This window comes from Mauremys reevesii, linkage group 6 (genome assembly GCF_016161935.1).
Source record: "Mauremys reevesii isolate NIE-2019 linkage group 6, ASM1616193v1, whole genome shotgun sequence".
NCBI lineage: Eukaryota > Metazoa > Chordata > Testudines > Geoemydidae > Mauremys > Mauremys reevesii.
The window spans coordinates 47,790,899-47,816,541 of record NC_052628.1 but is presented as its reverse complement, the minus strand read 5'-3'; the positions used below and the strand labels follow the sequence as shown (position 1 = coordinate 47,816,541).

Sequence of the window (25,643 nt, the reverse complement as noted above, 5' to 3'; positions counted from 1 at the left end):
GGAGTCCCAGCCTCCAGTTTGAGAACCCCTGAATTACAGACTCTGTGTCTTACAAGAGTGTTACTACCCTATTTGGGGCCATTGCTCTAGACTATAATAGTATCATTAGGAAACATTCAACAAATGGAAAAAATAGATGTACAGTAACTTACACGTAATACTGTATTTTAATGTATAAATCCTACCTCTCAGATACTTCAGTTAATGACTAAAATAAAGATGATTTACACAGGTGTTTTTAGAAGTAGTGCTTTAATCTGGTGGAAAATCATACTTCCTTGACAACGCATTCCCATGAAACAAATTTATTTATGAACAATTGGCATGATACCTCCACAATCCGGCACTATGTGAATCATAGCAAATGACTAAGAGAAACAGCATTATTATATGGGAAATAAGATTAATTTATATCTAAGTGAACAGGAATTTTGCCCCAATCCTACAGATTTATGAACCTGCAGAACTCTAAACCCTGTGAGTAGTCCCACTGATTTTGGAGGTATTCACACTATGTAAACAGTCTTTAGAGGACTGGGATCTTAGTCCCCTACTCTAATTACTTGACAAACAGTTGTGTGATTCATGATTTGTCCTAAGGTAAGGCTACTTCTGGATCTGAACTAGATCAGTCTGTCTTCGGTATAGATGCTGTGCTAACCATCACAGTCAATACTGGAGTGCCTTACAAACTCTAAATCAAGAGAATATTCTAGATATAAATACCTCCTTGCCCAGCACATGGATTTTTTATTAAATATTTCTTAGTATTGTAAGTTATGGTAGAGAGATGTCTTGTCTTTTATTCGGACAGTGGCAAGGTTTGTCCCAATCTTAACTTTTAAGGGAGTTTCACAGCTAACTATCAGCTGCTGTATCAGCTCCCACTAGTCTCATTTTTGTTCTTGCAGAGCACAGCTTGACGGCAGTATCAAAGACCACTTGTCCAATCCTTTTGACAGCTTTGAAGGTCAAACCAGGACATTAAACTTAATCTGGTATTTCACTGGAAGCTAATGTAGTTACCAAAGCACCAAGGTGATGGTGCTTATGATGATGTGTGGTGCCTAATAGGAGAGTTTCACATGTTGCACCTGCTTTTTCAGTGTCTCTTAATTCCTAGCTATATTGTGTGTTGTACCCATCAAGCCTGCCATGGTGTTGGTGACAAATAAATTGAAACATTTCCCTCTTCTTCACAGCAGCTCTGCCTTGTCTGGGTTTAGTTTCACGCAGTTTACCAACCAGGTGCTGAGTTATTTCAGGGGTTTGGGGTATGGCACTATTTGTGTTTCAGGTAAAGCTGGAACTTGTCTTTATGCAACTGCCACTTCACTCCTCTTACCTCCTCACAGGCAGATTTGAACTTAATGGGCGAAAGAGCCCAAAGGTTCAGAGGCCACGAGAGGGGACAGCTCTGTCTGGGGAGAGTTTCCCCTGGCAGGAACCAAGGAAGTGCGAGGCTAGACCCGCCTTAAGGTCCATCTAAGCCCGAGTCCTGTCTCTGACTGACGGCGGCCAGCAGTGGAGGCTGCAGAGCCTAGCACAATACCCAGTGGGGTCTGGGGCCAGGTTCAGAGCCGTCCCCAGCGGGCCGAGCAGGGCCCGTGGAGACAGGAGCGCGAACACTCCACTGCACCAGCGCTGGGCCGCAGCTCAGTCGGGAGAGTGCCGGGGTCCCGTGTAACTCGGGCAGCGCCTGTGGGCCACGGCAGCCTTGCAGAGTAACGGGTCAGCCCGGCCCGGGCGCAGCTGGAGGGAGAGGCGGCCCCTTGGGCGGCCTGGGCCTGACCGGGGGGGGGGGGAACGCGCGTTACCCCCGTGTACCTCCCCCCGGGGGCCGAGCACCACTCCCTGCCCCGTTCCAGGCCGGCCCTTTCTGACGGCGGAACGTTCCTCCCGCGGCCTGGCGCGCCGGTCGGACGAGTTGCAATCACACCGAGCGGGTGTGTGTGGGTGGGGCGGGGTGTCCGAGATTCTCGCGGGGAGCTCGAGCGCGGTCCTGGCAGGTCAGTGGCGTGCGCTGGGATGCGCGCGTCGCCCCGCTAACCACCCCCGGCCGGCCTGGGAGAGCGGGGCGCGCGGGTGGCAGGAGCAGGCCGGGGCCGAGGGGAAAGTAGAGTCGCGCACAGGCCCCCGGCTGCTGCCTCGGCCCCGCCTCTCCCTGAGGCCCCGGGTAACGGCGCCAGGCAGAGTGGCCCCGCCTCAAGCCCTGGGGACCCCCTTTAGCTCGGTAGGAAATTTGCTTTAAATAACCGCCCTGCCCTCCCCTTTGTGAGGCGCGGGTGTGAGCGTCATTGACATAAAAACTAACCGGGCACAACAAACGCAGAGGGCAAAGTGCTACCTGCATGTTAGTATTGAGGGACCTAGTTTTGACAAAAGTAATTGAGCATCTTAAGTCACATTTTTATTGTCAACACAGAGACTGATGCATTGCATTAGATCCAGTGTTCTGTGGCACGTAATCAGACAGAATTTAGCAAAATGCCGTTGCTTATAAGGATGTAATCATTGTCCTTAACAGTATTGTAAGCACGCAGTTTTGGACAGACGGACAGACATGGATGACGAGCCTGAAAGAACCAAACGCTGGGAAGGGGGTTATGAAAGAACATGGTAAGCTTTGTTTTATTAATTATTTTATTTTAAGAGAGAAAATTTAATCTAACTTTTATGTAATAAATTGTTCATTGTAGGGAGGTTCTGAAAGAAGATGAATCTGGGTCACTGAAAGCAACTATAGAGGACATTCTTTTTAAGGCTAAGAGAAAAAGGTAAGCAGTTCTGAAGTTCTGAAGCACAGAGAACACATTAGGAAAAGCTCATCTCTGGAGTGAGTATGTTGAAGTCAAAGGAATTACACTGAGAAAAAATTGTCCCCATCAGATAGATTAAACATACTGCAATATTTATAAGTAAATGTACTTTCTCTTTTCCCTCTTCTTTCCTCATTCTCTGTCTTAGATTCAGCCTCCCTTTCCATAGTTCCATCTTTACTTAATTGTGCCAGAAAGAGTAATATGATATTTCTTTTCAACCTGTTTAAGGGCATTGATACTGGGTAGTTCATACCTCTGCTCCCAAAGAAAATGGGTCCTAAACTTATATTTTATATGTGGTAATGCAGTGTGCTGCAACTAGACAACTGAATATAAATAGCAGAATCCATCTTTGTATGCCCTCTAACAAAATATTGATATACAGATTATTTTAATTTGTTCATTATTGGACTGGCTGGATATTTGCCTAGTGCTGTGTTATTTGCACCAAATTATAAATTGATTTTGTTTAAAATTCTGTGTCTAAAAACATTCTAGGCAAAGGCTAGTTTTCATTCACAGATTGATGTTATGGCAACCCCCCCCCAAACTTTCAAATATATTATGTTTGTGTAAATACTTCAGAGTGGCAAAGAAGTTCAAAACAAATAACCCCATTAAAATTTGATATGACTCCCTGCACTGTTTTTTTTACTGAGCCTCTTCCACAGTTTTTCAGTCCTAGTTGTATGCTTATTTAGAACCTAATCTTTCATCCCTTTTAAATGCATTGATGTTAATGGTAATTTAGCATGTGATGTAACTGTAGGATTGGCCTTAGTTATTGATGCTGTTTTAGAATCCCATGTTATAGTCTTAGCTCAAATTCTTCTGTATTTTTCACAGAATCTTTGAACACCATGGGCAAGTTAGACTTGGAATGGTATGTTTATATATTCCCCTTGACTGTTAGATCTAGTTTTGTTGTGTCTGAGATTATTTGTACGGAGGTGGTTTTCCCTCTTCAGAAAACAGTGGCATCAAATCTAAGAAATATTTTTACTGACTTTATGTGCATGAGTTTGAGGTTTCTTTCTGTCCCAACAGACAATTTTTTGTGTGACTTTCATGAGTTGGTGTGTGGTATGCTAAATATTGAAAGTGTCTGATATTCAAGAGACCTGGGTTCTATTTTTTTTGGTAGGACCTGCTTTGTGATACAGTTGAATCAGACAACCTCTTGGAGTCTGTTTCCCAATGTGTAAAATGGTACTAGCTTAATTCATAGAATATCAGGGTTGGAAGGGACCTCAGGAGGTCCTCTAGTCCAACCCCCTGCTCAAGGCAGGACCAATCCCCAGACAGACTTTTGCCCCAGACTCCTAAATGGCCCTCTCAAGGATTGAACTCACAACCCTGGGTTTAGTAGGCCAATGCTCAAACCACTGAACTATCTGTCCTCCCAGTTTAGACTAGTTGTGAGAACTGATTGATTTGTAAAACACTGACTTCCTCAGTTGAAATGATATAAATACAAAATATTATTATTCCATAATCCATCTTTTGAGAGAGGATGAGAACAGTGATCGTTTATCAGGAGAAGATCTCTGCTCACATTGTAAAGGGAGGATGGAGAGGAACTTAACCTCTTTAATCAGCAGCCACCAAAGACTCCGTAAAGGCCATTATGCTGTTCTGTACTCTAAATATTACCAATGTGACAGAGAAGGCTTTATATATTGTCTATTTAATTTACTTGAAATAAACAGCAGTTATTTTAAATTACTGTCTTATAAATATGTTTAATGTGAGTTCTAAAAGTTTATTTGTTTCAAACCAAGAATTTGCAGAATTAATATCCTTTATGATTATGATTCAGATGCGTCACCTTTATGTGGTGGTAGATGGATCAAGAACTATGGAGGACCAAGATTTAAAACCTAACAGGCTTACGTGTACCTTAAAGGTATTTATTTTATCAAAAGTATATTCATCTACCTTTGTTGTGATGTCTGCAGATCACATTCATCTGGACTCGAACAGGATTGCAACTACCTTTGACTAATACTTACGTTAATGTTCCCATCTGCCTCTTCCCTCTTTGTCTGTTGTTTGTCTTGCATATTTTCCAAACTCTAAATCAGTGATTCCCAGACTTCGTACTAAGGCGACTCACCAACAGCATTTGGTCTTTTTTTTTTTTCTTGTGTAACCCACCATTACATATATGCACCCTCTGCTCTGGCACTGCAACCCTAATTTTGGCCCAGTGCGAGGACTCGGAGAGGAAGGGCATGTTTGGAGAGTGAGTCCACCCTGCACTGATCCCGCAGTGGCAACTCCTCTCCAGGGTGTGTCCCCCTCCAGATGTTGTGACTTGGTGCACGGGGGCACAGCACTTCTCTCTCAAATTTGGCCTTGCCCCTCCATGGTGACCAAATTTGCGTGGGTGAGACTGCAGTCCCAGGTACCAGGTTGCAATACCTGGAGTAGGAAGCTGGGCTGAGCCCCATGGGAGAGGAGCTGCCGCTGTGGGATGAATATGGGGTGGGCTTGCTCTCCAACCCCCCACTTTCACCAGGCTGGGAGAAGTGTATGTTTGGCTAGGCTGTGCAGTGATGGGTTAGTCTGGTCCTGGTTGTGGTGATCCGTCTAGAACATTCCTGTAATCCAAAGGTGGGTTGGGACCACCGATTTGGGAAACACTGTTTCAAACTCTGTGCGGTAAAGGCTGTCTTTGTGTTTGTTTTGTACAGTAGCTAGTACAGTGGGGCTGTTTGGCATCATTAAGCACTACAGAAGTAATAGTAATAATAATTATGTTAGGAGGGCTGTGGAGAAGTTTAAATAACAGAAAGTGACATACAAAAAATGTGGGAGTTGGCAGACTGTGGAGTATCACCTGCAGCATGCAGTGAAAAGAGAACAAATATACTTTGCACTTCTTAAAAATAATTTTTTTAATTTTTTGTGCTGAAAATATGCTTCATAGGTCCTGATTGAGTCTGTGATAGTGACTTACTCCAGTTTAGATAGGTATGACTAACTATAGAGGACTGTACTTGATGGAGATGATAAGAAGATGCCCTGACAATACTAAGCATTAAAGTTGTTTTAAAATATGTGTATTATTCTGATTTCCTATACAAATAAAACATTATGTGCTGTATTTATGGCAACAGTTTTAGCTAACATAGGAAAAACTTTCACATTTTGCTGAATCAAATACTCCATTTTTCTCTTTTCCCTGTAATATGTGGTGGACCACCTGCGTCCCATCAGGGTAATCTGATTGCAGGCCACAAGACATTTTGCTGATGTTGACCACAGGCACGGCCCCCTGTAGCTCTCAGTGGCCATGGTTCCCAGTGGAAGCTGCGGGAAGCAGCAGCCAGCATGTCCCTGCGGCCCGCTTCTTTCCGCAGCAAACCGGGGTCGTGGGGGGCTGTGCCTGTGCCTGTGGACGGTCATTGTCAGCAAAATGTCTTGGGGCCCACAATCAGATTATCCTGATGGGCCGCATACAGGCTGCAGGTTGTCCACCACTGCTGTAATATCCTCCATGTGTTCAGAAGTATAGATAATGTAGGGTCCTTGGTGTGAATTAGGGGAACACACTTTGTTTAAACTTCATAGCTTTTTAAAAATTAAGTAATTATCAATATTTCTTTTGTGTGAATGGGGAAGACCCTCTGTTCAAAATAACTCTCTAATCTTCCATGTGTTGACCAAAATACTGCTTAGTTTTGGTTAGTGAATTTGAGCCATATGGAAGGTGGAATAAGTTTGGCTAAATATGACTTAGTCCTTGATCTGTTCTTGCAAACAGTTACATGTGTTTAGCTTTATGGACATGAGTAATTCCATTGACTTCATTGGTGTACACACATGCTTAATGTTAAATGTGTGTGTACAACCATTTTCAGGATTGGGACCTTAATTTTTGTTAACAAGATTATTGGTCACAGAAAATAACTCAGTAATCGTTACCACTGACCTGTATTACAGACTAAAATTTCAGCTGTTGTCTTAATTCTAACTAATGCTGTTAGATCTATTTTAAATTTGCTGCAGAAATAACAGTAGTATAGTCACCATGTACTTAATGTAAGCTGAGATTTTTCTAAAGTTTCTGAAAGGTACTGTGCACCCAAGGAGTGTCGTGGGTTGAGGGTGGGAGGATGGGGGTGTTTAAAGGTTTTTAATGGTTTTATAAGTACTGTCATTTTAACAGATATGAAATTACTGATATGTTTAATTATCTTAATACTCAGAACTTTTTTTTATAGTTATTGGAATATTTTGTTGAAGAATACTTTGACCAAAATCCTATTAGTCAGGTAGGTATGTACACCTGTGTTGGAAACCAGATTCATTGTTACTGATTAAGCAGCTGTCTGAAACCAAAGTTGGAAGAACTATTTTGAAGTTTTCATTTAATTTTAAACATTTTTCAACAGATTATTTTAAATTAATATTAGTCTTTTCCCCTTTCTCCCCCGATCTTGTCATTTTTGTTTTCCTCTTAAATGGTGAGGATGAGAATTCAATTGAATATTGATTTACAGTTTTCTGAAGTACAAATGCTAACACAATTAGGATTTAGAATTGCATTCTTAATGCCAGAAAGAGGATGTAAAGAGACATTTTAGTCCTTAGGGGCTAGAGGTACCAATAAAGTGAAGAATTAAGAATATATTTTCATTTTAGTACAAAGGGAGTTGTGCTAGTAATTTCCTGTATCTCAAAGTGAGAGATGGTTTTAAATTACTGTGCTTGCAAAGAAAGGCTGCAGAGATTTAAATATGTGGGTATTATAAGCACTGATCCAAAAAGATCTATATAACAATACACAAGGTATACTAAGAATGTAGATCAAATTGATAACTCACTAATAGAACTATTTCTTGCAGATTGGTGTAATTGTAACTAAGAGTAAAAGAGCTGAAAAGCTGACAGAACTTTCAGGTAGGAAAGAAGTATCCTTTTGTATTAGAGAATCATTGTCATCACTATAACTGTTGCACTCTACAGCCCTGATCTTGCAACTTGTTCCATACAGGCAGACCCTAATGAAGTTAGTAGAGCACCAGAAGGGTTTAGGGGTCCACGTTAGTGGATCTAATTGCAGGATTGTAGCCTGTTTTGAGATAGGTTTCTGATTGGTCAGGGAGTCTACTTATGCTTAGAATATAAATATATGTATGTTTTAAGAGCAGAAATCAAATTTCAGTGTTGATTTTTCTCTTGATAACTTTGTGCATGTAATTTGTATTGAGTGCCAACATATGACTTTCTCTATTGCCTGCCCTTCCTTCTCTCTTTTTCCTCTCTCACCAAATTCCTCTTTTATATACATTTTCATGATTCGGTGCGAGAGCCGTCTTCTAGGAGCTCTTCCCATTTGGAACAGCCTTCTCATATTTCTCCCTCATCAATATTTCAAATATCATATGAAAAAATTACCTTTTTTCTGATGCTGGTTATTTTCTTTCTCTCCTTGTTATCTGTTTTAACTTTGTAATTGTAGTTAATGGAGGATTAGAGGTGAGGCTGAGAAACAGGAACTCTTGATTTCTAATGTATGTTCTACCACTATCAAACTGTGTGGCTTCAGGCAAATAATTTAACCTCCCCTTGTCTACTATGCCATCTGTAAAATTGAGATAACTACTACCTTGTTTAGGTGCTTTGAGAGCGATTTAATGTTTGTACAGTGCTTTGAGGATGTAAAGGACAATGTAAGTACTAAATAGTATTGTTACTAAAACAATTTGTGATACAGTTCACTTTAGGATATTTTGTTTATGTATTTCATACTGTATCAGTATACATTTATAAAAAAATCTTACAATTGTACATTTTTCAGTTATCTTACCATTTCAGGTGAGTTTTGTTTTTTGTTTTTACTTATAGGAAACCCAAGAAAGCATACAACTGCTCTGAAGAAAGCTGTAGATCTGACCTGCCATGGAGAACCATCTCTGTATAACTCTTTAAATTTGGCCATGCAGACTTTAAAGTTAGTATATGTAGGTTGTTATAGGTTTCATTCTTTTTGGAACAACAGAAACTGATAAAACGCTGATTGTAAGCTCTTTGTGGCAGGGAGCGTATTTGTGTTGGGAGTAATGCCTTGCACAGTGCTGCACTGATCCTTCTGAGATACCTTAAGGTGTTATTACAATACAGATAACTAACTTCTGCTTTGTACAATGCACAGTCAACATAATTGTCATTTTAAAAATAAAACATTAAAGCATTTAATATTCCCAAACAAAAACCTGTTTATGCTGCTGTAATTGTTGTTAGGAAAAATTGGAAGCATTATTTAATATTAGTAAGAAGTGGGGAACTTTGGTTTTCTGTCTCTATAAGAGCACAAAGTATTTATCAAAACATGTAAACAAACCATAACTGTTAGTTACCTATTATATAAATATCAAATGTCCCCTTGTCTTTTGGTTCACTCCGTTTCAGCACCTTAGAGAAACAGTTACTGCCAAAATTAACACTTCTGAGTATTTCTGTATAGGATTTCATTCTCTTCTTTGAAGAGGTAGGCAAGACGAGAGCTGTTACATGCAAAGAGCTGAAAAGTGCAGATTTTGAACTTTTAACTGCATATCCATTAAAGCAAAGAACATATTAAAATTTTGTTTTCTGCACAGTAAGTGGCTCAGCTCCTCCGATATGAACAGACTTTTCATGGAGCAATCCAAAGCTGTAAAGTCAAATGGGAAAAATGGTGTAAGTAGTGGTCTGTAGGAATGGTTTTAATGAACTCAGCTATGAGGCTAGGACAAATGGAACCTGGGTTACTGTAGCAAAAGGAGCAGTTTATCATAATTAAAAAAATAATTCATCATGTGTAAAAGCCCCACTCAGGATCCAAGCCCCATTGTGCTGGGTATTGTACAAACACAGCTGAAGACAACATAGCCCCTGTCCTAGAAAGGTTAAAATCTAATAACAGATGAAGGTTTGGAAATGGGGCTTTAGAAGACAGGTAAATGAACAGGATGATGAAATACCATCAATTTTGTTAGTTTCCTATTTTTTATTTTTAACTATTTTAAATTTGGCTGTAGAGGTAGGGTCTGGGGGAATGGCAGGAGTGGGGGGGGTTAGTTAAAGATATGAGAAAAGGAAGGAGGAGGAAGAGGAACAGTCATAGTTTACCACCTGCGGCAAGGTCATCTGGCTGGGTTTTGTATCACATGAAAAGTGAGTAGCTTTTTAGATTTTTTGCTGGGAGGGAGTTTGCTTGGTAAATAAGTGGCATGAGAGAAAGAATGGATGTTCGAGGGAGAGTCTGACTGGCGAGCAAGAAAGGCCAAGAGCAATGACAGTAAAGGATGTGGTGGACATTGCAGTAAGTTACAAGGATGGCTATTTAGAGTGGTTCTAAATTGTTAAAAGCCTTAAAAGGAAATACAAGAAGCTTGTTGTCTGAGTTGATGATGATTTTTTTTCCTATAGAGAGTTGAAAAGAAAAGAAAAAAGATTATCTTAAAGCATTTGCAGTATTCTGATATGTGGAAGTGAGAGAGACAGAAAGACACTAGAAACTTTGAGGATCCGCTCTCTGTGAAAGATATCATAGATTTGCATCTCCGAATTGACCACAGAATAATGGTTTAAAAAAAAGAAAAATGCTCGGAGATGATTTGTTGTGGTCGTGTCAGACTTAATCTAATTTTTCCCTGGAGGACTGTGGTGGGATAACTTCAAGAACTATAACAAGCCATCAACTTGAAAGGGTTACTTGAGTAGGTTAGATTTACAGCATCCTTTGGTGTTTGTGGGCATTAGCCATGTGTTTTTCTGAATTTTGTACAACTGAGTACTAGGAAATTTTACTCTTGGGGATTCTTAAAAAGCCACAGCATCAGACTTCAACATACGTGTATGTAATTGTTATATTCTTAGTTTATAGCTAATTTAAATATACATCTTTTTACCTTCTATAGGCACATGCCAGGACATACAAGCAGAGAGGTTTTGATTATCTTCAGTAGCCTGACAACGTGTGATCCATCTAATATCTATGATCTAATTAAGGTATAGAAGTAAAGAATTAGTACTTCTTTTAAAAAAAAATGTTGATGCATCATTTTTGTGATTACTTTTAAATTGAATATTTATATACCTTTTACAGTTTGCAGTCTTGCTGATGCATTCGAGTGTTTTTTGTTTTTCTATGTGAAGTGTTTAAAAGCAGTTAAGATCAGAGTATCTGTCATCGGTCTATCTGCTGAAGTTCGAGTTTGTACTGTACTTGCCCGAGAAACAGGTGGTAAGTATATAGACTGATTCTGAACATGACAGTAATAGTCATTTAAGTCTAAAAGTAAGTCTGAAAGATTTGACAATTTTTTAAAAATAAATTCTAATGTTTAAAGAGGATGTTTTTTTTTTGAACTTACTGTTGTGTTAGGAGACTATTTCATAATTTCTCCCTCCGTTTAAAGAAGTCATACAAATTCAGTAAATTTGATATGTAACCATAGTTGCTGATTTGGAAGAGAGATGATTAAAGAAATAAGGATACCTGAAAAAGTCTGTAGGCAAACTGCATCATATAAAAGTTATTAAATATATATTACCATTAGTGACTACAATGGTTAGTTAGTGTGGAGAGGGAAAGGTAGGCTCTCACTATCTAGCTTTTAGAGGTACACCGTCATACTTTATATTAAAAAAAATGTAACTACTATAGGTAACATCCCATATATTTTGCACTATTAGAATTATACATTTTTGCTTAAACTGTTTTCAAGTTTTGCCTAAACTTGATTTTCCATGGTTTTTTTTTTCTTGTTCATGGTTCTGATCTCAGTAAAATTATCCATACATTATTTGAACAGGTATTATGATTTTGGTGCTTACCTATTCTTAATAAATGAGTCAGCGGAGAGTCATGCATTTTTTTTCTCCATGGTAGGAACGTACCATGTAATTTTAGATGAAAGCCACTATAAGGAGCTGCTGATGCATCATATTAGCCCTCCACCTGCCAGTTCAAGTTCTGAATGCTCCCTTATTCGAATGGGTAGGATCTTGTTTTATTAAATTTTAAGTGCAAGATTTAAGAATCTTTGGTGTAACATCCTCTTTTGTGTCTTCTGTATTAAAGTAATACGAACAAGGAAGCTGTCTGAAATCTGAAAAACATATTGATGCATAATTGTTTTCACTTTAATTTTTCAGTTTTAGCAAACTGAATTTTAACATATTTAACAATATACCTACAAACCATTTAGCTATTTAAATTAAAAATTGAGAATTAAAACAAGAGAGACAAAACTCCATTTTAAGTGGGTAGTAACAAATTTTACACAATATTTCTTTGTGCAGTAGTGGAAAAATGTGATATGTAAAATATTAAGATGATAAACCTAAAATGTGTGCCTCTCCATTTGTATTTTTATTTGCCATTTTATCATGATGACTGCCTTCTGTACCTAGGCCAAAATCCATGAGCCTTTTAAATTCATGTCCGTGTTGCTTGATTAACTGATCGGGCATATATTAGGAAAAATCTTGTCAGCTTGTTCCTTTCTAACAACTGGAATGAGCTCCTTTGCTTCCTTGTGATAGAAAAAGAATTGTGAAAGAGTGTGAGCCTGAAGCTAAGTAGCAGCACAATGTTCTGCTGCAGTGCCACTGTGCAGGCTTGTTCCCCATTTTAAAACAACTTTATTTTCATTCGTCAAAGTGAATAAATACATAAAAAGTAGACATTTGTGTGTAATCATCCTTATAATTAAATTATTTAACCTTTTGTTTTTTCAGTCTAATCAGTGGAACAGTTTTTCTTATTGCTCATCTCAACCAAGGAGATAGTTTATATAAATAATTACCAGAGGAGGACTGGAAGCTACCTAGGACCTCCAGAAAATATTGTATTAACCATCATACTGCATTCAAAGGGATCATGTCTCTGAAGTCTGAACATTAAATTAGTTCCCTTTAATTTCTGACTTGAACCATAGTTCCCTTTAATACATTGCTCTTTCTTCTTCTCTACTATCTCACCTAATTTTCTCTGTAATTGTATGCCAAAAAAATTGGGGTTTGTCAATTTCACTCTAAGTGGGGGGGAAAAGTTATTTTTGTAAGGAGATGCAATACAGAATTTGGAGGCAGAAGTAGGAAGAGAACACTCACAATGGATTTAATATCTAGGAAAAGGTTTATTGACTTCTGTAATAACATGAAATATTTTAAACAGTAACCCCTAACTTTTTAACTTCTCCACTCAAATAGGAAGTTGTTTGTTGTATGTTACCAATTCATATACTGATGTAATATTTTTCTTGTCTCCTAAGGTTTTCCTCAGCATACCATTGCTTCGCTCTCTGATCAGGATGCTAAACCATCATTTAGCATGGCGTAAGTAAAATATGGTTACTTTTAGGCATTATTAGAATTCTGTGGTATCTAGATAAACTTAGAAAATGCTGTATATGCACTGAAAGGTACAAAATATCATGAAAATGGGTAGGCAGCAGGTGTGCTGTGACCACTGCTGATGACATTGTTCATAATGAGAGACAAGGTGGGTGAGGTAATATATTTTATTGGACCAACTTCTTTTGATGAGAGAGACAAGTTTTGCGCTTATACAGAGGTCATCTTCAGGTCACTGTGTACAACTGTTCATAATAGTCTCATTTTATCTTGTACTGCGAACATCTGTTTGTATTCAGCTGTTGTCTCTTATCTTATACTTCCTTAGATTTTAAGATCTTTAGGGTAGCAATCATCTTTTGGTTGTTTTTATAGTGCCTAGCACAATGGTGACCCTGATCCCTGACTGGTGCCCTTAGGAGCCACTGCAATACATAAACACTTTTTACTATACTATAGCAAATAATATAAATCAGCATCCGTAAACATGGTGGTGATAAAGAGAGAATACCTGGAACTGAGTCTTCCATTAGTTTCATTGATAATGTATAGTGAAATTGAAAGCTTGATTAGCAAGAGTGCCCTTCTTTGTGAGAAGAGACAATAGAGGATTTTTTTAAGTTTCAGAAGGAAAAAAACGGTTACTCACCTTCTCATAACTCTTGTTCTTTGAGATGTGTTGCTCATATCCATTCCAATTAGGGTGTTTGCGTGCCGTGTGCACAGTCAGAAAGTTTTTTCCCCTAGCAGCACGTCAGGTCGACTGTAGAGCCACCTGGAGTTGTGCCTCCATGGCACTCAATATATAACCCTGCCAACCTGGCACCGCCTCAGTTCTTTCTTGCCAGTTACTTCAACAGAGGGGAAGGTGGCTGGGTTTGGAATGGATGTGAGCAACACCTCTAGAAGAAGAACAGTTACAAGAAGGTGAGTAACTATTTTTCTTCTTTGAGTGATTGCTCATATTGATTCCATTTAGGTGACTCCCAAGCCTTACCTAGGTGGTAGAGTCAGAGTTATGGAATCACAGACTGGAGCGCTGCTCTGCCAAAGGCTGCATCGTCTCTAGTGTGCTGAGTCATGGCATAGTGAGTGGCAAAGGTATGCACCGAAGACCACATTGCCACCCTGCAGATCTCTTGGATTGGCACCTGGGCCAGAAATGCTATTGATGATGCTTGTGCCCTTGTGGAGTGATCTGTGAGAGCCGGGGCTGGAACGTTTGCTAATTCATAGCAGGTGTGGATGCAAGAGGTAATCCACGATGAGATCCTCTGCAATGAGACAGGGAGGCCTTTCATATGGTCCACCACAAATAGCTGGTTCGACTTTTGGAACGGTTTCATGTGTTTGATCTAAAAGGTGCGCACATGGCGAATGTCTAGAGGGTGGAGTCTCTATTCCTGACTGCTTGCATGCGGTTTGGGGTAAAACACAGGCAGGAAAATGTTCTGGTTAGAGTGAAATTGGGACACAACCTTTGGAAGGAAAGCCGGGTGAGGCCTAAGCTGACAGTGTATGGAGGGTCAGAGGTGAGGGCCTTGAGCTCTGGAACCCATCTCACCAAAGTAATGGCAACTAGGAAGGCAACCTTTCATGATAGATAAAGGGGCGAGCAGGTTGCCAACGGTTCAAAGGGGGGCCCCATTAGTTTGGAGAGAACCAGGTTGAGGTCCATGCAGGGATTGGCTGCCAAACCTGTGGGTACAGACACTCCAGGCCCTTGAGGAAGCGGCCAGCCCTGGGGTTGGTACAGAGGGAGCACCCAGCTGCTCCTGGGTGGAATGCGCAGATACCTGCTAGGTGTACCTTGATGGAAGAAACAGCCAAGCCTTGCTGCTTAAGGTGTAACAGATAGTCCAGATGAGAGGAATGAGGGCCTGGGAGCACCAGATTGTAAACCTCTTCCACTTTGCCAGATAGGTGGCCTTAGTGGACGGCTTCCTGTTACCAAGTAGAACTTCCCTGACAGAGCACGGGAGCTCTTTGCGGTTTAGCCATGAAGCTTCCAGGACGTGAGGTGGAGAGACTGGAGGTCTGGGTGATGAAGACGACCGTGGTCCTGGGTGATCAGGTCTGGGAACAGCAGCAACATGACTGGGACGTTCATCGACAGCTCCAAGAGGGTGGTATATCAGTGCTGGCATGGCCACGCCGGCGCTACTAGTATCATTGCCACCTTGTCCCTGCGGATTTTGAGCAGGACTTTGTGTACGAGAGGAAACAATGAGAATGCATATAGTAGATGGTCGGACCATGACAGGAGGAAGGCATCTGCGATGGAGCCTTGCCTGTGGTTCGGAAGGAGCAGAACTGCTGGCACTTCCTGTTGCTTCGAGTGGCAAAGAGATTGATGTGGGAAATTGCCCACCTCTGGAAGATGATGAGGTCCAGCTGGATGGACCACTCATGGTTGCAGAAGGACCTCGTGGTTGCCTCCAGGTGAACTGAGTTGGCTATGCAAAACTTCCACAGCTGGAGGGCTTCCAGACATAGGGGAGAGGAATGGGCTCCACCCTCCTGCTGATTGAGCCACCAATCGAGGGCCTGGAGGACCTGTGCTGGTAGAGTGACCACCGAGTCCAGACTGTCGCGTCCTTGATGAAAAGCTAGAGAGGTCTGAGTCTCATCCTGGCATGTTGCACCACATACGTGCATGACGCCATGCGATCATGCAGCTCCTTGCTTTGGTGGTGAGGTACTGTCCGAGGCTGCATATGATGTCCGAGATTGTCTGTCTGAAATGCCCTGGCCCAAGTCGAGTCCAGCACTGCCCCTATAAATTCTATTCTCTGAGTTGGTATCAGGGTCGACTTGCTCTCGTTTAGAAGGAGACCTAGATTGTCGAAGGTGGATTTCACCAGTCAAATCTATTATCCCACCTGGTCCTTGGAGCACCCCCGAAGCAGCCAGTCGTCGATGTTCGGGTATACCTGCACTGGCCTACAAGAAAGGAAGGCCGCTATGAATGACATGCACTTGATGAATACCTGGGGTGCTGTTGACAGACCGAAAGGGATGTTGACCTGAATTTGATAGGTTAATTGTTATGGCTCGCCACTGATCGTATCTGACCAGAAGATTTATAGGTTCTTATCCAATTCAGACTACAGAGTTAAAGAACTCAGAGAGTTCTGTATCAGGAGAGGACTTTCAGGGTGCTTGGCAAGAACATGTACACTAAGGAAAATACCAAATTAATAACAACTTTATTGAAATTAACATAATAATAAACGCTATGAAAGTTATAACTGCAAAACAGAAAAAAAAAATTCCCAAACTCCTGGTGGTAACATTTCTACTATAGGTTTCAGAGTAGCAGCCGTGTTAGTCTGTATCCGCAAAAAGAACAGGAGTACTTGTGGGACCTTAGAGACTAACAAATTTATTTGAGCATAAGCTTTCGTGGGCTACAGCCCACTTCTTCTTTCTTCTATAAATACCTTAACCTAACATACTCTCACCCTTTTTTGAGGACCTGGTAATAGGAGGTGAAGGACCAGCCTCACTCCTGGCATGCCCAATTACACGATCGATGTGTGCTGGCTTCCCCGATAGTTAGGAATGTTGAGTAGTTATACTATACTACACAAGCTGATCTGATAGTATGATAGAGGATAGAATAGATAGATGAAAAGATAGTATATAGAGTATAGGAGAACTGGAAAAAGCACTCCAAGAAACCAAAGCTTCAGGAGCTAGAAGAGCCTACAAGAGCCTTTCTTACAAGGTATTTTATAGGATCCTGACCCTATGTAATTCAGGCCCAACCTACTATACTCAGATCCTATTTCCATACCCTAAGAAATTTATGGGTACCCTTTTCCTACAGGTTAGTGGATTATGACACTTTATAAATATATTAATAAGGATTATCTCACTCCAAAACTGCCAACCTAGGTTCTCTTGGTGACCTCCAAGTTGTGGTGTACTCTGCGATTACCAACTGGTTGTAGATGACGGATAAACCTGTCATGTCATATGGATAGTTCCCCCCCCCCTTTTGGTTCCCCAAAGTTCAGGGACCATACTTATCTGTGCCAAAGGTTGCCAGCTTTTATGGTGACATATTCATAACTGATTATACTCTTTGCTGTATAGCATATCTTACTGGATCTTACAGACCTTACAGGCTTCTTGCATTTCAGCAAAAACTTATTAGGCAACACATGCCTCAACACATCCTAAATTCCAAGGAATTAATACTGATAAAATATAAGAATGAAATAGATTAATTTCAGAAACATGTTATTTGATACAGATGGCTGGATTAGTAGTGAGGGGGAGGGATAGCTCAGTGGGTTGAGCATTGGCCTGCTAATCCCAGGGTTGTGAATTCAATCCTTGAGGGGGCCATTTGGGGATTGGTCCTGCTTTGAGCAGGGGGTTGGACTAGATCTCCTGAGGTCCCTTCCAACCCTAATAATCTATGATTCTATGATATAATAGCTAGCAAAATAATCCTATGGCTACAGGGAGGACTGTAAACTGATAATAGTTGCAGTTGACCACAAACTGGAGGAACCGTCTGTGCGCTGGACGTATGGATATATGGAAGTAAGTGTCCTTGAGGTCGAGGGTGGCATACCAGTCTCCCGGATCCAGAGACGGAATGATGGTGTTCAGGGAGACCATGTGGAACTTTAACTTTACCATGAATTTGTTGAGGCCTTGCAGGTCTAGAATGGGTCTGAGGCCCTCCTTGGCTTTGGGGATTAGGAAGTATCAGGAATAGAATCCCTTGCCCCTGAGCTACTGAGGAACCTCCTCCACCGCTCCTCTGGTGAGGAGTGCCTGCAACTCCTGGATAAGGAGTTGCTCGTGAGAAGGGTCCCTGAAGAGGGATGGGGAAGGGGGGTGGAAAGGAGGGGAGGAGCAGAATTGTAGAGAATATCCCATCTTACTGTGCGAAGGACCCAGCGGTCTATTTGGGACCAAGCACGGCAGAAGTGGGACAGACGATTCAGGAAACAAGGAGAAGGATCTGAGGTCATTGCTGATGCACCGTCCTCAGGCGCACCTTCAAAAAGCCTGCTTTGAACCAGACAATGGTTTGGTCGGGCCTTGGCCCTGCCCAGATGAGGGGTGGAAAGGCTTGCGCCTGCTGTTCCTGCCTCTTCTCCTATAGAAATCCTGCCTCGGCCAAGGAGGCTGTTGCTGCAGCTTAAAATGTTTGCGTTGGGTTGCCAGGGTATGCATGCCCAATAATTTCATAGTTGCCCAGGAGTCTTTTAGGCTGGGCAGCCTGGAGTCCGTCTGCTCCTCAAATAGGCTGCCCCATCAAAAGGCAGGTCCTGTATGGTCTGTTGGACCTCGGGCGAAAGCCCCAACGCCTGCAATCATGAGCAATGCTGCATGGCAATTCTGCAGGACAAGGTGCGTGCAGCTGAGTCAGCAGCGTCCAGTGAGGCCTGTAAAGAGGTCCGTGCCACTGCCTTGCCTTTCTCAACAATAGCTTTGAACTCCTCCCTGGATTCTGCTGGTACCAGCTCCTTAAATTTCAGCATAGAGTTCCGGGAATTGAAATGGTATCTACTCAAGATTGCCTGCTGATTGGCAGTCCTGAGTTGCAACTCCCAGTGGAGTACACCTTGTGCCTGAACAGATCCAGGTGCTTGGAGTCCTTCAACTTAGGCACTGGGACTTGATGTCCCTGCCTCTTCCTCTCGTTCACCGCAGCCACCACCAAAGAGCAGGGTTGTGGGTATGTGAAAAGGTATTCCCCCTTAGAGGAGACAAAGTATTTCCTCTCCACACCCTTTGTGGTGGGAAGGATGGAGGCTGGGGTCTGCCAAATGGTCTTCGCGTTGGCCTGGATAGTTTTGGTAAGGGGTAGAGCCACTCTTGATGGGCCTTCCGGGGCCACGATGTCAACCGTAGGGGCCTCTGACTCTACCATCTCCTTGGCCTTTACACCCATGCTCTGTGCCACCCTGCATAGGAGGTCCTGGTGGGCACAGCTGTCTATGGGGGCAGCCGTGAGGCGGAGGTCCCCACAAATGCCTCGTCCAGGGAGGACACGGGTTCCTCCTGCCCCTTCCGGTCCCTGGGGCCTCCTGCTCTGCCTCTACATCTGGGCTAATCACCCTGGGGTCTGGTCCAGGAATGGAGGTTGGTTCCATGGGAGGTAGTGTGGCCGGTACAACCTCAGCACCCTTAGGCGTAGGGCGACTGGCTGATGCCTCTGACACCCTTGGTTCGGACACCACTGAATGGGAACTTTGGATTGGGTGCCCTGGGCTTGGTGGTACTCCCATGGGGTCCAAAATGGCTACTGCACTGATCCATGCCACTTCGCAGACCATGGCCCTGCACCCACATCAGGCCTTCTATGGGCTCACCAGTGTTGGCCCTGCTCAGAGTGTCTGGATCCCGCTTCCAAAGACAAGGACTGAGACCGCGATGGCCAGGGTGGTGTGGAGCTGGGCTGGGGAGCAGTGCCACGAGACTGGAGAGCAGTGCTGTGACCTGGAGTGGTACTGTGAGTAGGGTCTGCGCGGAGTGGCCGACCGGTGCCAAGACAACTGAAGCCGGGGTGGGACTTGCCGCGCAGCGGGGATTGGTGCTGCGATCCGGAGCGCTGGCGTGACTTGGATTTGTGCCGCAAATCCAACTGGTGCCATGAGTCCAATCGGTGCTGGGACTCAGAGCGGTTTCTTGCCTCTGCTGGCGATACTGAAGGACGAAGCATTGCCAGTTTGCCTCAAGATGGAGCCATACGTTGTGGCGCTGGAGGCTTGGCATGGAGGACTGGGGACCGTAGCACTGTTGTGGCAAACTAGTCCCTTGTTGCCTCAGAGGTGTCCGGGGTGGACGGCAGTTCCACCTCCTCAATCTCCTGGCTTGGGGAGTCCAAGAGTACCAGACTTGACGGTCCGCCTTGGAGGTGCCACTCTAGGGGGCTCCACAGCCAAACCAACAGGTGCTGCTAGGGGAAAAACTTGCCAATGACTGTGCACGTGGCGCGCACCCCCCCCCCCCATTGGAATCGATATGAGTAATCACTCAAGGAAGAATAGTGTATGCTCCATGAGAGAATTAAAATGCATATCTTTAGTTTTAAGTCCAAACCAGAGTTTCTCTGTGTGAGGGAAAAATTATGACTATAATGTAGTGGATGCCTTTTATAAAGTCACTTTCTAGAGGTAAAGGAAATTTCAGTTATCTGGGGGAAAAAATAATCTTTTCTTGTTATTGAGGGAAAGCGTGGTACTGGCTTCTGAGTCAAAAGCAGGTGGCTAAATCAAGCATAAATTTCCTCTCTTGGAAATCCTGGATCACATTTCAAAAAGCTTATTGAACTCCTCATGATATTTCCCTATTTTTGGGTATTTATTGAGACACAGGGTTAGAAACTCCATTACCAGTGGAAATTGATCTATTAGGTAACACTTAATAAATTTCTTAATATTTTGCTACTTAAAAATGGGAAGGTTAATCCCAGGATTTAATTAAAGACCCTGGTAAAGTGTTGGTGTTTTGTTGTAACATTTCATTAAATGGCTATGTCATTTAAGGAAATGTGTATTTAATAGTGAATTTTCTGGTTGATTTGCAACTTCACATCACACCAAACTCTGTGACAATCTCTATGCTTGTTCTCCAGTTCTGTCCAACAGTTTCACATTTGTCCAAGAGATTTCAACAGTATTGATTTCTTCTCTTCCTGCCCCACCCCCAGGCACTTGGAAAACAACAGTGATCCAGGTCTCACGTTGGGTGGATATTTCTGTCCCCAGTGTAGGGCCAAATACTGTGAACTCCCTGTGGAATGCAAAATCTGTGGTGAGTATAAAAAAACAAAGTATATAGACTTGAAGACAAAATGGGGGGGGAAACAGAGAGATGATGTCATGGGAGGAGGGTCTACTATAGACCAGCAAATCAGGAGAAGGAGGTGAATGAAGCATTTCCAGAACAAATTATAGAAATAACCAAAACATCAGATTTGGTAGGACTGGGAGACTTTAACTACCCAGGCATCTCTTGGAAAAGAAATATGGCAAAACGCAGAATGTCCAAAAAGTTCTTGTAATGTATTGGGGACAACATTTTGTTTAAGAAGATGGTGGAAGTAACCAGGGGAACACCATTTTAGACTTGCTTCTAACTATCAGGGAGGAATTGATTGCAGATCTGAAGGTTGATGGCAATGTGGGTGAAAGTGATCATGAAACGATAGATTTTTATGATCCTAAGGAAAGGGAGGAGTGAGAGCAGCAGAATAAGGACTTAGACAAACTCAGAGAATTGTAAGGTAAGGTCCCATGGTAGGAAAATCTAAGGGATAAATGAGTTCAGGAGAGCTAGCAGCTTCTCCGAGACAATATTAAAGGCATAACATTAAATGATCCTGATGTGATGGAAAGATAGGAAGGATACTAAGAGGCTGCTTCGGCTGCACTTGAAAATCAAAAGGGAATCCTACAAAAAATGTAAATGGACAAATTGCTGAGGATGAGTACAAAAGAATAGCACGTGTACAAAATCAGAAAGTCTAAGGCACAAAATGAGTTGCACCTAGCAAGGGACAATAAAAGGCAACAAGAAGAGGTTTTACAAAGACATTAGGAGCAAGAGAAAGACAAAGGAAAAGTGTAAATCCTGTACTTAGCAGGGAAGAAGAGCTGATAATGGACCACATTCAGACGGCTGAGGTGTTTAATGCTTATTTCTTCAGTCTTCACAGAAAAGGTAAATTGTGACCAGATACTTCGCACAATTATTAACAACAAGGAGGAAGGAGTTCAGACCAAAATAGGGAAAGAACTGGTTAAAGAATATTTAAATGTATTCATATTGGTATTGCCTGATGAAATGCACCCTAGGGTACCTTAAGGAATTATCTGAAACAATTAGTAATTATCTTTGAGAACTCATGGAGTATGTGGGAGGACTAGAGCAGGGCAAAGATAGTACCTATTTTTAAAAAAGGGGGTCCAGGGAATTATAGACCAGTCAGAGGTGAAAGTAAGCCAGTACAGCGTACCAGTAAGAAGGTGGCTGCCGGTACAGTCCAGTACACAGTCTAAGTTAGAGCGCTGCCACAGCAGTGCCTTAAGGACCGTACTGGCAGGGCTGCTGACGGGGGGCAAAAGGGGCAGCTGCCCCGGGGCCCAGCTATTTAAAAGGACCCAGGGCTACCTCAGCAGAGGCTGGAGCCCCAGGCCCTTTAAATCACCACTGGAGCCCCAGACAGAGCTTGCTGTGCAGTGCTGAAGGGCTGGCTGGGGGAGGTTGGCCCCCAGCCCTGTCATAGGTGTGGGAAGTAGGGGGGCATAGGGGGTCCCGGAGGTCTTAGGGGGGCACAGATCCCTCTCTGCAGGCTGAGCTGCTGCTCCCCCAGGCTTTGTGCCCAGCGTGGCTCTGTGCCAGGGTCCTGGCCACTGACCCCCTGCCCAGGAGCTCCACTACAGGTCCCAGCTGCTGGCCCCAGGTCTCAGCCATCAGGCCCTCTGCTGCTGCCCGGGGTCCTGGCTGTGGGGCTCTGCTCCTGGCCCCGGCCTGGAGCTCCTCAGCTGCCCCCAGCTGTGGTCCCAGCCTGGGGCGCTGAGGGATGCGGACAGGGTAGGGGGGGCCACAGCTCAGCACCCCGCCCTAAAAATTGTTCCAGCGCCACTGGCCATGCCCTTTCTGTCCAAGGCCCCACCCCTTCCGGGGGCCCAGGGCTGTGGTGCCCCCTTCTCCCCCCCCCCCAGTTTGCTCAGGAGCCCAGCAGGCCCGTGTACAGTAAGAGATTTAAGTTACTTTCACCCCTGAGTCCAGACAGCCTAACTTTTGATACCTGGAAAAATATTGGAACACATTTTTAAACAATTAGTTTTAAAGCACCTAGAGTATAATAGATTTATCAGTAAGAGCCAGCATGGATTTGCTAAGTGCAAATCATGCCAACCAATGTAATTTCCTTCTTTGACAAGGGTACTGGCCTAGTGGATGGGGGAGGGAGGGCAGTGAAGAAGTAGGTATGATTTATCTTGATTTTAGTAAGGCTTTTGACACTTGACATTTTCATAAGCAAACTAGGGAAATGTGGCCTAGATGAAATTACTATAAAGTGGATGCATAACTGGTTGAAAGACCATACTCAAAGAATAGTTATCAGTGGTTTACTGTCAAACTGGGAGGACATATCTAGTGGGGTCCTCCAGGGTTGTGTCCTGGGATCAGTTCTGTTAAGTATTTTCATTAATGACTTGGATAATGGAGTGAATGGTATGCTTATAAAATGGGTGGATGACACCAAGTACAGAGGAGTTGCTTGCACTTTGAAAGACAGGATTAGCATTCAAAATGACCGTGACAAATTAAAGAATTGGCCTGAAATCAACATAATGAAATTCAATAAAGACAAGTGCAAAGTACTACACTTAGGAATAAAAAATCAAATGCCCAACTGTAAAATGGGGAATAACTGGCTAGGCGATAATATTGCTGAAAAGGATCAGGGGGTTACTGTGGATCACAAATTGAACATGTGCCAAAAATGTGATGCAGTTGTAAAAAAGGCTAATATACTTCTGGGGTGAATGAACAGAAGTGTTATATGTAAGGCATGGGAGGTAATTGTCCTGTCTGTTTGGTGCTGATGAGGCCTCAGCTGGAGTCCAGTTCTGAGGGCCATACTTTAAGGAAGATATTAACAAATTGCAGAGGGTCTGGTGGAGGGAAACAAAAATGATAAATGGTTAAAAAACCTGACCTATGAGTATTCTGCATTTTCAGTTTTTATTTGTTTAAAAAAAAAAAAGTCCGGGAATTTTTCAGTGTTTATTTTCCAAACCTTAAAAACGGGATGAAATCAGGTTATGAAATGCGGGGGAGGAGGAGGAGAAGAAAAAGAAAAACAAAAAAACTTGTAATATACATATTTTACTACAGTATAATTGAAACTTCTTGTGTGTACACAAAGATATATTTTGTCTCTCAGAGTTTGTAGTTTTTCCAGAAATCCTGGTTTGCGTATGTTTGCATAATTTTCTTCAAAGTATCCTCATTCATGTTGAGCCTCTTGCTGTCATGGAATTAGTCCAACTGTGAAAATATGCACTCTGCATCAGTAGATCCAGGGGATACACTCATAGCTTGCTGTGCCACTTTGCTGAAGTTGGGAAGTGTGTCTTGATGTTCTAAAGCCAGAACATCCAGTTTTGTATCGTCAGGGTTAGGCAAGTTCATGGAATTAGTAAATGCCCCTTTCAGATTTGAAATTTTATCTTTAGTAGCAAATGGTTGAAATACTCTGGCATAACAGTCATAGTCTGCTGCAAAATTCACCTTGAGGAAGGGGTGCAATATCTGGATGACATTCCAAAAAGAATCTTTGGCACCAAACATTTTTGGGTTCAGATTATAGGCCATGGTCATCTCCTATTTCTGGCTGTGTTGTTTTGAAGATTTTGAGTGCTTGTTTGGTTTTCTTGTGTTCCAGGGTGGGAAGGATTTCCAGAAACAGCTGGGTTTTCTTGCCGTATGTTTCTCCTGCAGCTTTTGTGCTCAGTTCAGCTGAGATTTTGGTTCTCAGGATCCAGTAAATATCTGTATTGGCAAATGTGTTGGCACTAGTTGGAGAAAATTTGAGTGATTTCTGTGTGTCACACAGTGACTCCCAAGTTTTCAACAATGAATATTACCTTGGTGCACAGAATCTAGCACTTACTTTGGTTATTTGCCAGTCTCTTCAGAGTTTCTGCTTTAGAACCAACAAACTCAGGATAATCTAGGAGAGACATTAGCACAGTCCATGTGTTATTTACATAACAAACAGCGAAATACAAGATCACCAATGTGGCACAACACGGGGTAGTTAATTGGCAGTTGGCTCTGCACTCAACTCGCACTGTGTTAAACAAAGCCTTCAGTCTGTTTGCATGCTTGAAAATGGCCCTGAATCCAGTGATGCAAAATTTCACATCTTTAGTTTCTTCTGTAGCAGTAGCTGCTGACAGCGCAGTATTAATCAGATGAGCTGGACAGGCAATACATAGCATCTCTGGTTTCTGATTAAGTTTAATCTCCTGTGCAAACATAGTCATGTAGGAAGCAGAATCTGTATTAGTTGTAGCCACGTTTTCCCAAGTTAGTTGATACATCTCAAACATGTCAGTTATTGTTGTGTTGACAAAACGGCTGTCAGCAGAGGGGATGAATGTCACATCAGCACAAAACAATGTGGGTTTACTTGCTTTGAAATAAAAAAACTAAAACAAAAGGCCAGGAATTAGAGGTCCAAAGTATCAGGAGACTCATCACAAATCAGACTAGACACCACATTTCCATCAATCTTTTCCATCAGGATAGATATTAAAGCATTGTCATTTTCTTTCAGATGCTTACGAGTGAGGTTGTCTGCATTAGGAAGGGTTTTGCAGCTGGAGAGTATTGTTGCACAAAATCATCAATCTGTCCCCCAGGCCAGCCCCAGCAGCACAGCAGAAAAGCATTGCACATTGCAACAATCGTGCT

The 25,643-nt window shown here is 42.6% G+C and overlaps 2 protein-coding genes across 9 annotated transcripts in view; one reads left to right on the top strand and one right to left on the bottom strand.

The window, feature by feature from the left end:
* Positions 1 to 1,460: 1,460 nt before the first annotated feature.
* The window catches only part of GTF2H2 (general transcription factor IIH subunit 2), a 28,874-nt gene continuing 4,691 nt past the window's right edge, over positions 1,461 to 25,643 (top strand). Inside the window, exons 1-15 of one of the 8 annotated variants that reach the window (XR_005600282.1) lie at positions 2,016 to 2,233; positions 2,528 to 2,619; positions 2,700 to 2,777; positions 3,669 to 3,705; positions 4,642 to 4,728; positions 7,052 to 7,102; positions 7,676 to 7,730; positions 8,679 to 8,784; positions 10,736 to 10,826; positions 10,974 to 11,061; positions 11,710 to 11,817; positions 13,097 to 13,160; positions 20,860 to 20,963; positions 21,793 to 21,872; positions 25,507 to 25,543. Coding sequence is in view for 7 of the 8 variants with exons in the window: in XM_039544090.1 (XP_039400024.1) it covers positions 2,564 to 2,619; positions 2,700 to 2,777; positions 3,669 to 3,705; positions 4,642 to 4,728; positions 7,052 to 7,102; positions 7,676 to 7,730; positions 8,679 to 8,784; positions 10,736 to 10,826; positions 10,974 to 11,061; positions 11,710 to 11,817; positions 13,097 to 13,160; positions 20,860 to 20,963; positions 25,507 to 25,520 (939 nt within the window). In the remaining variant the exon portion in view is untranslated. The other 7 variants (XM_039544090.1, XM_039544089.1, XM_039544087.1 and 4 more) reach the window with 7 other exon arrangements.
* On the bottom strand, positions 23,904 to 25,499 carry LOC120407853. Its single transcript, XM_039544092.1, has 2 exons — positions 24,838 to 25,499; positions 23,904 to 24,716 (listed from the first exon to the last, which is right to left on the bottom strand). The coding sequence occupies exons 1-2, from the start codon at positions 25,277 to 25,279 to the stop codon at positions 24,529 to 24,531; spliced, it is 630 nt and encodes a 209-aa protein (XP_039400026.1). The 5' UTR covers positions 25,280 to 25,499; the 3' UTR covers positions 23,904 to 24,528.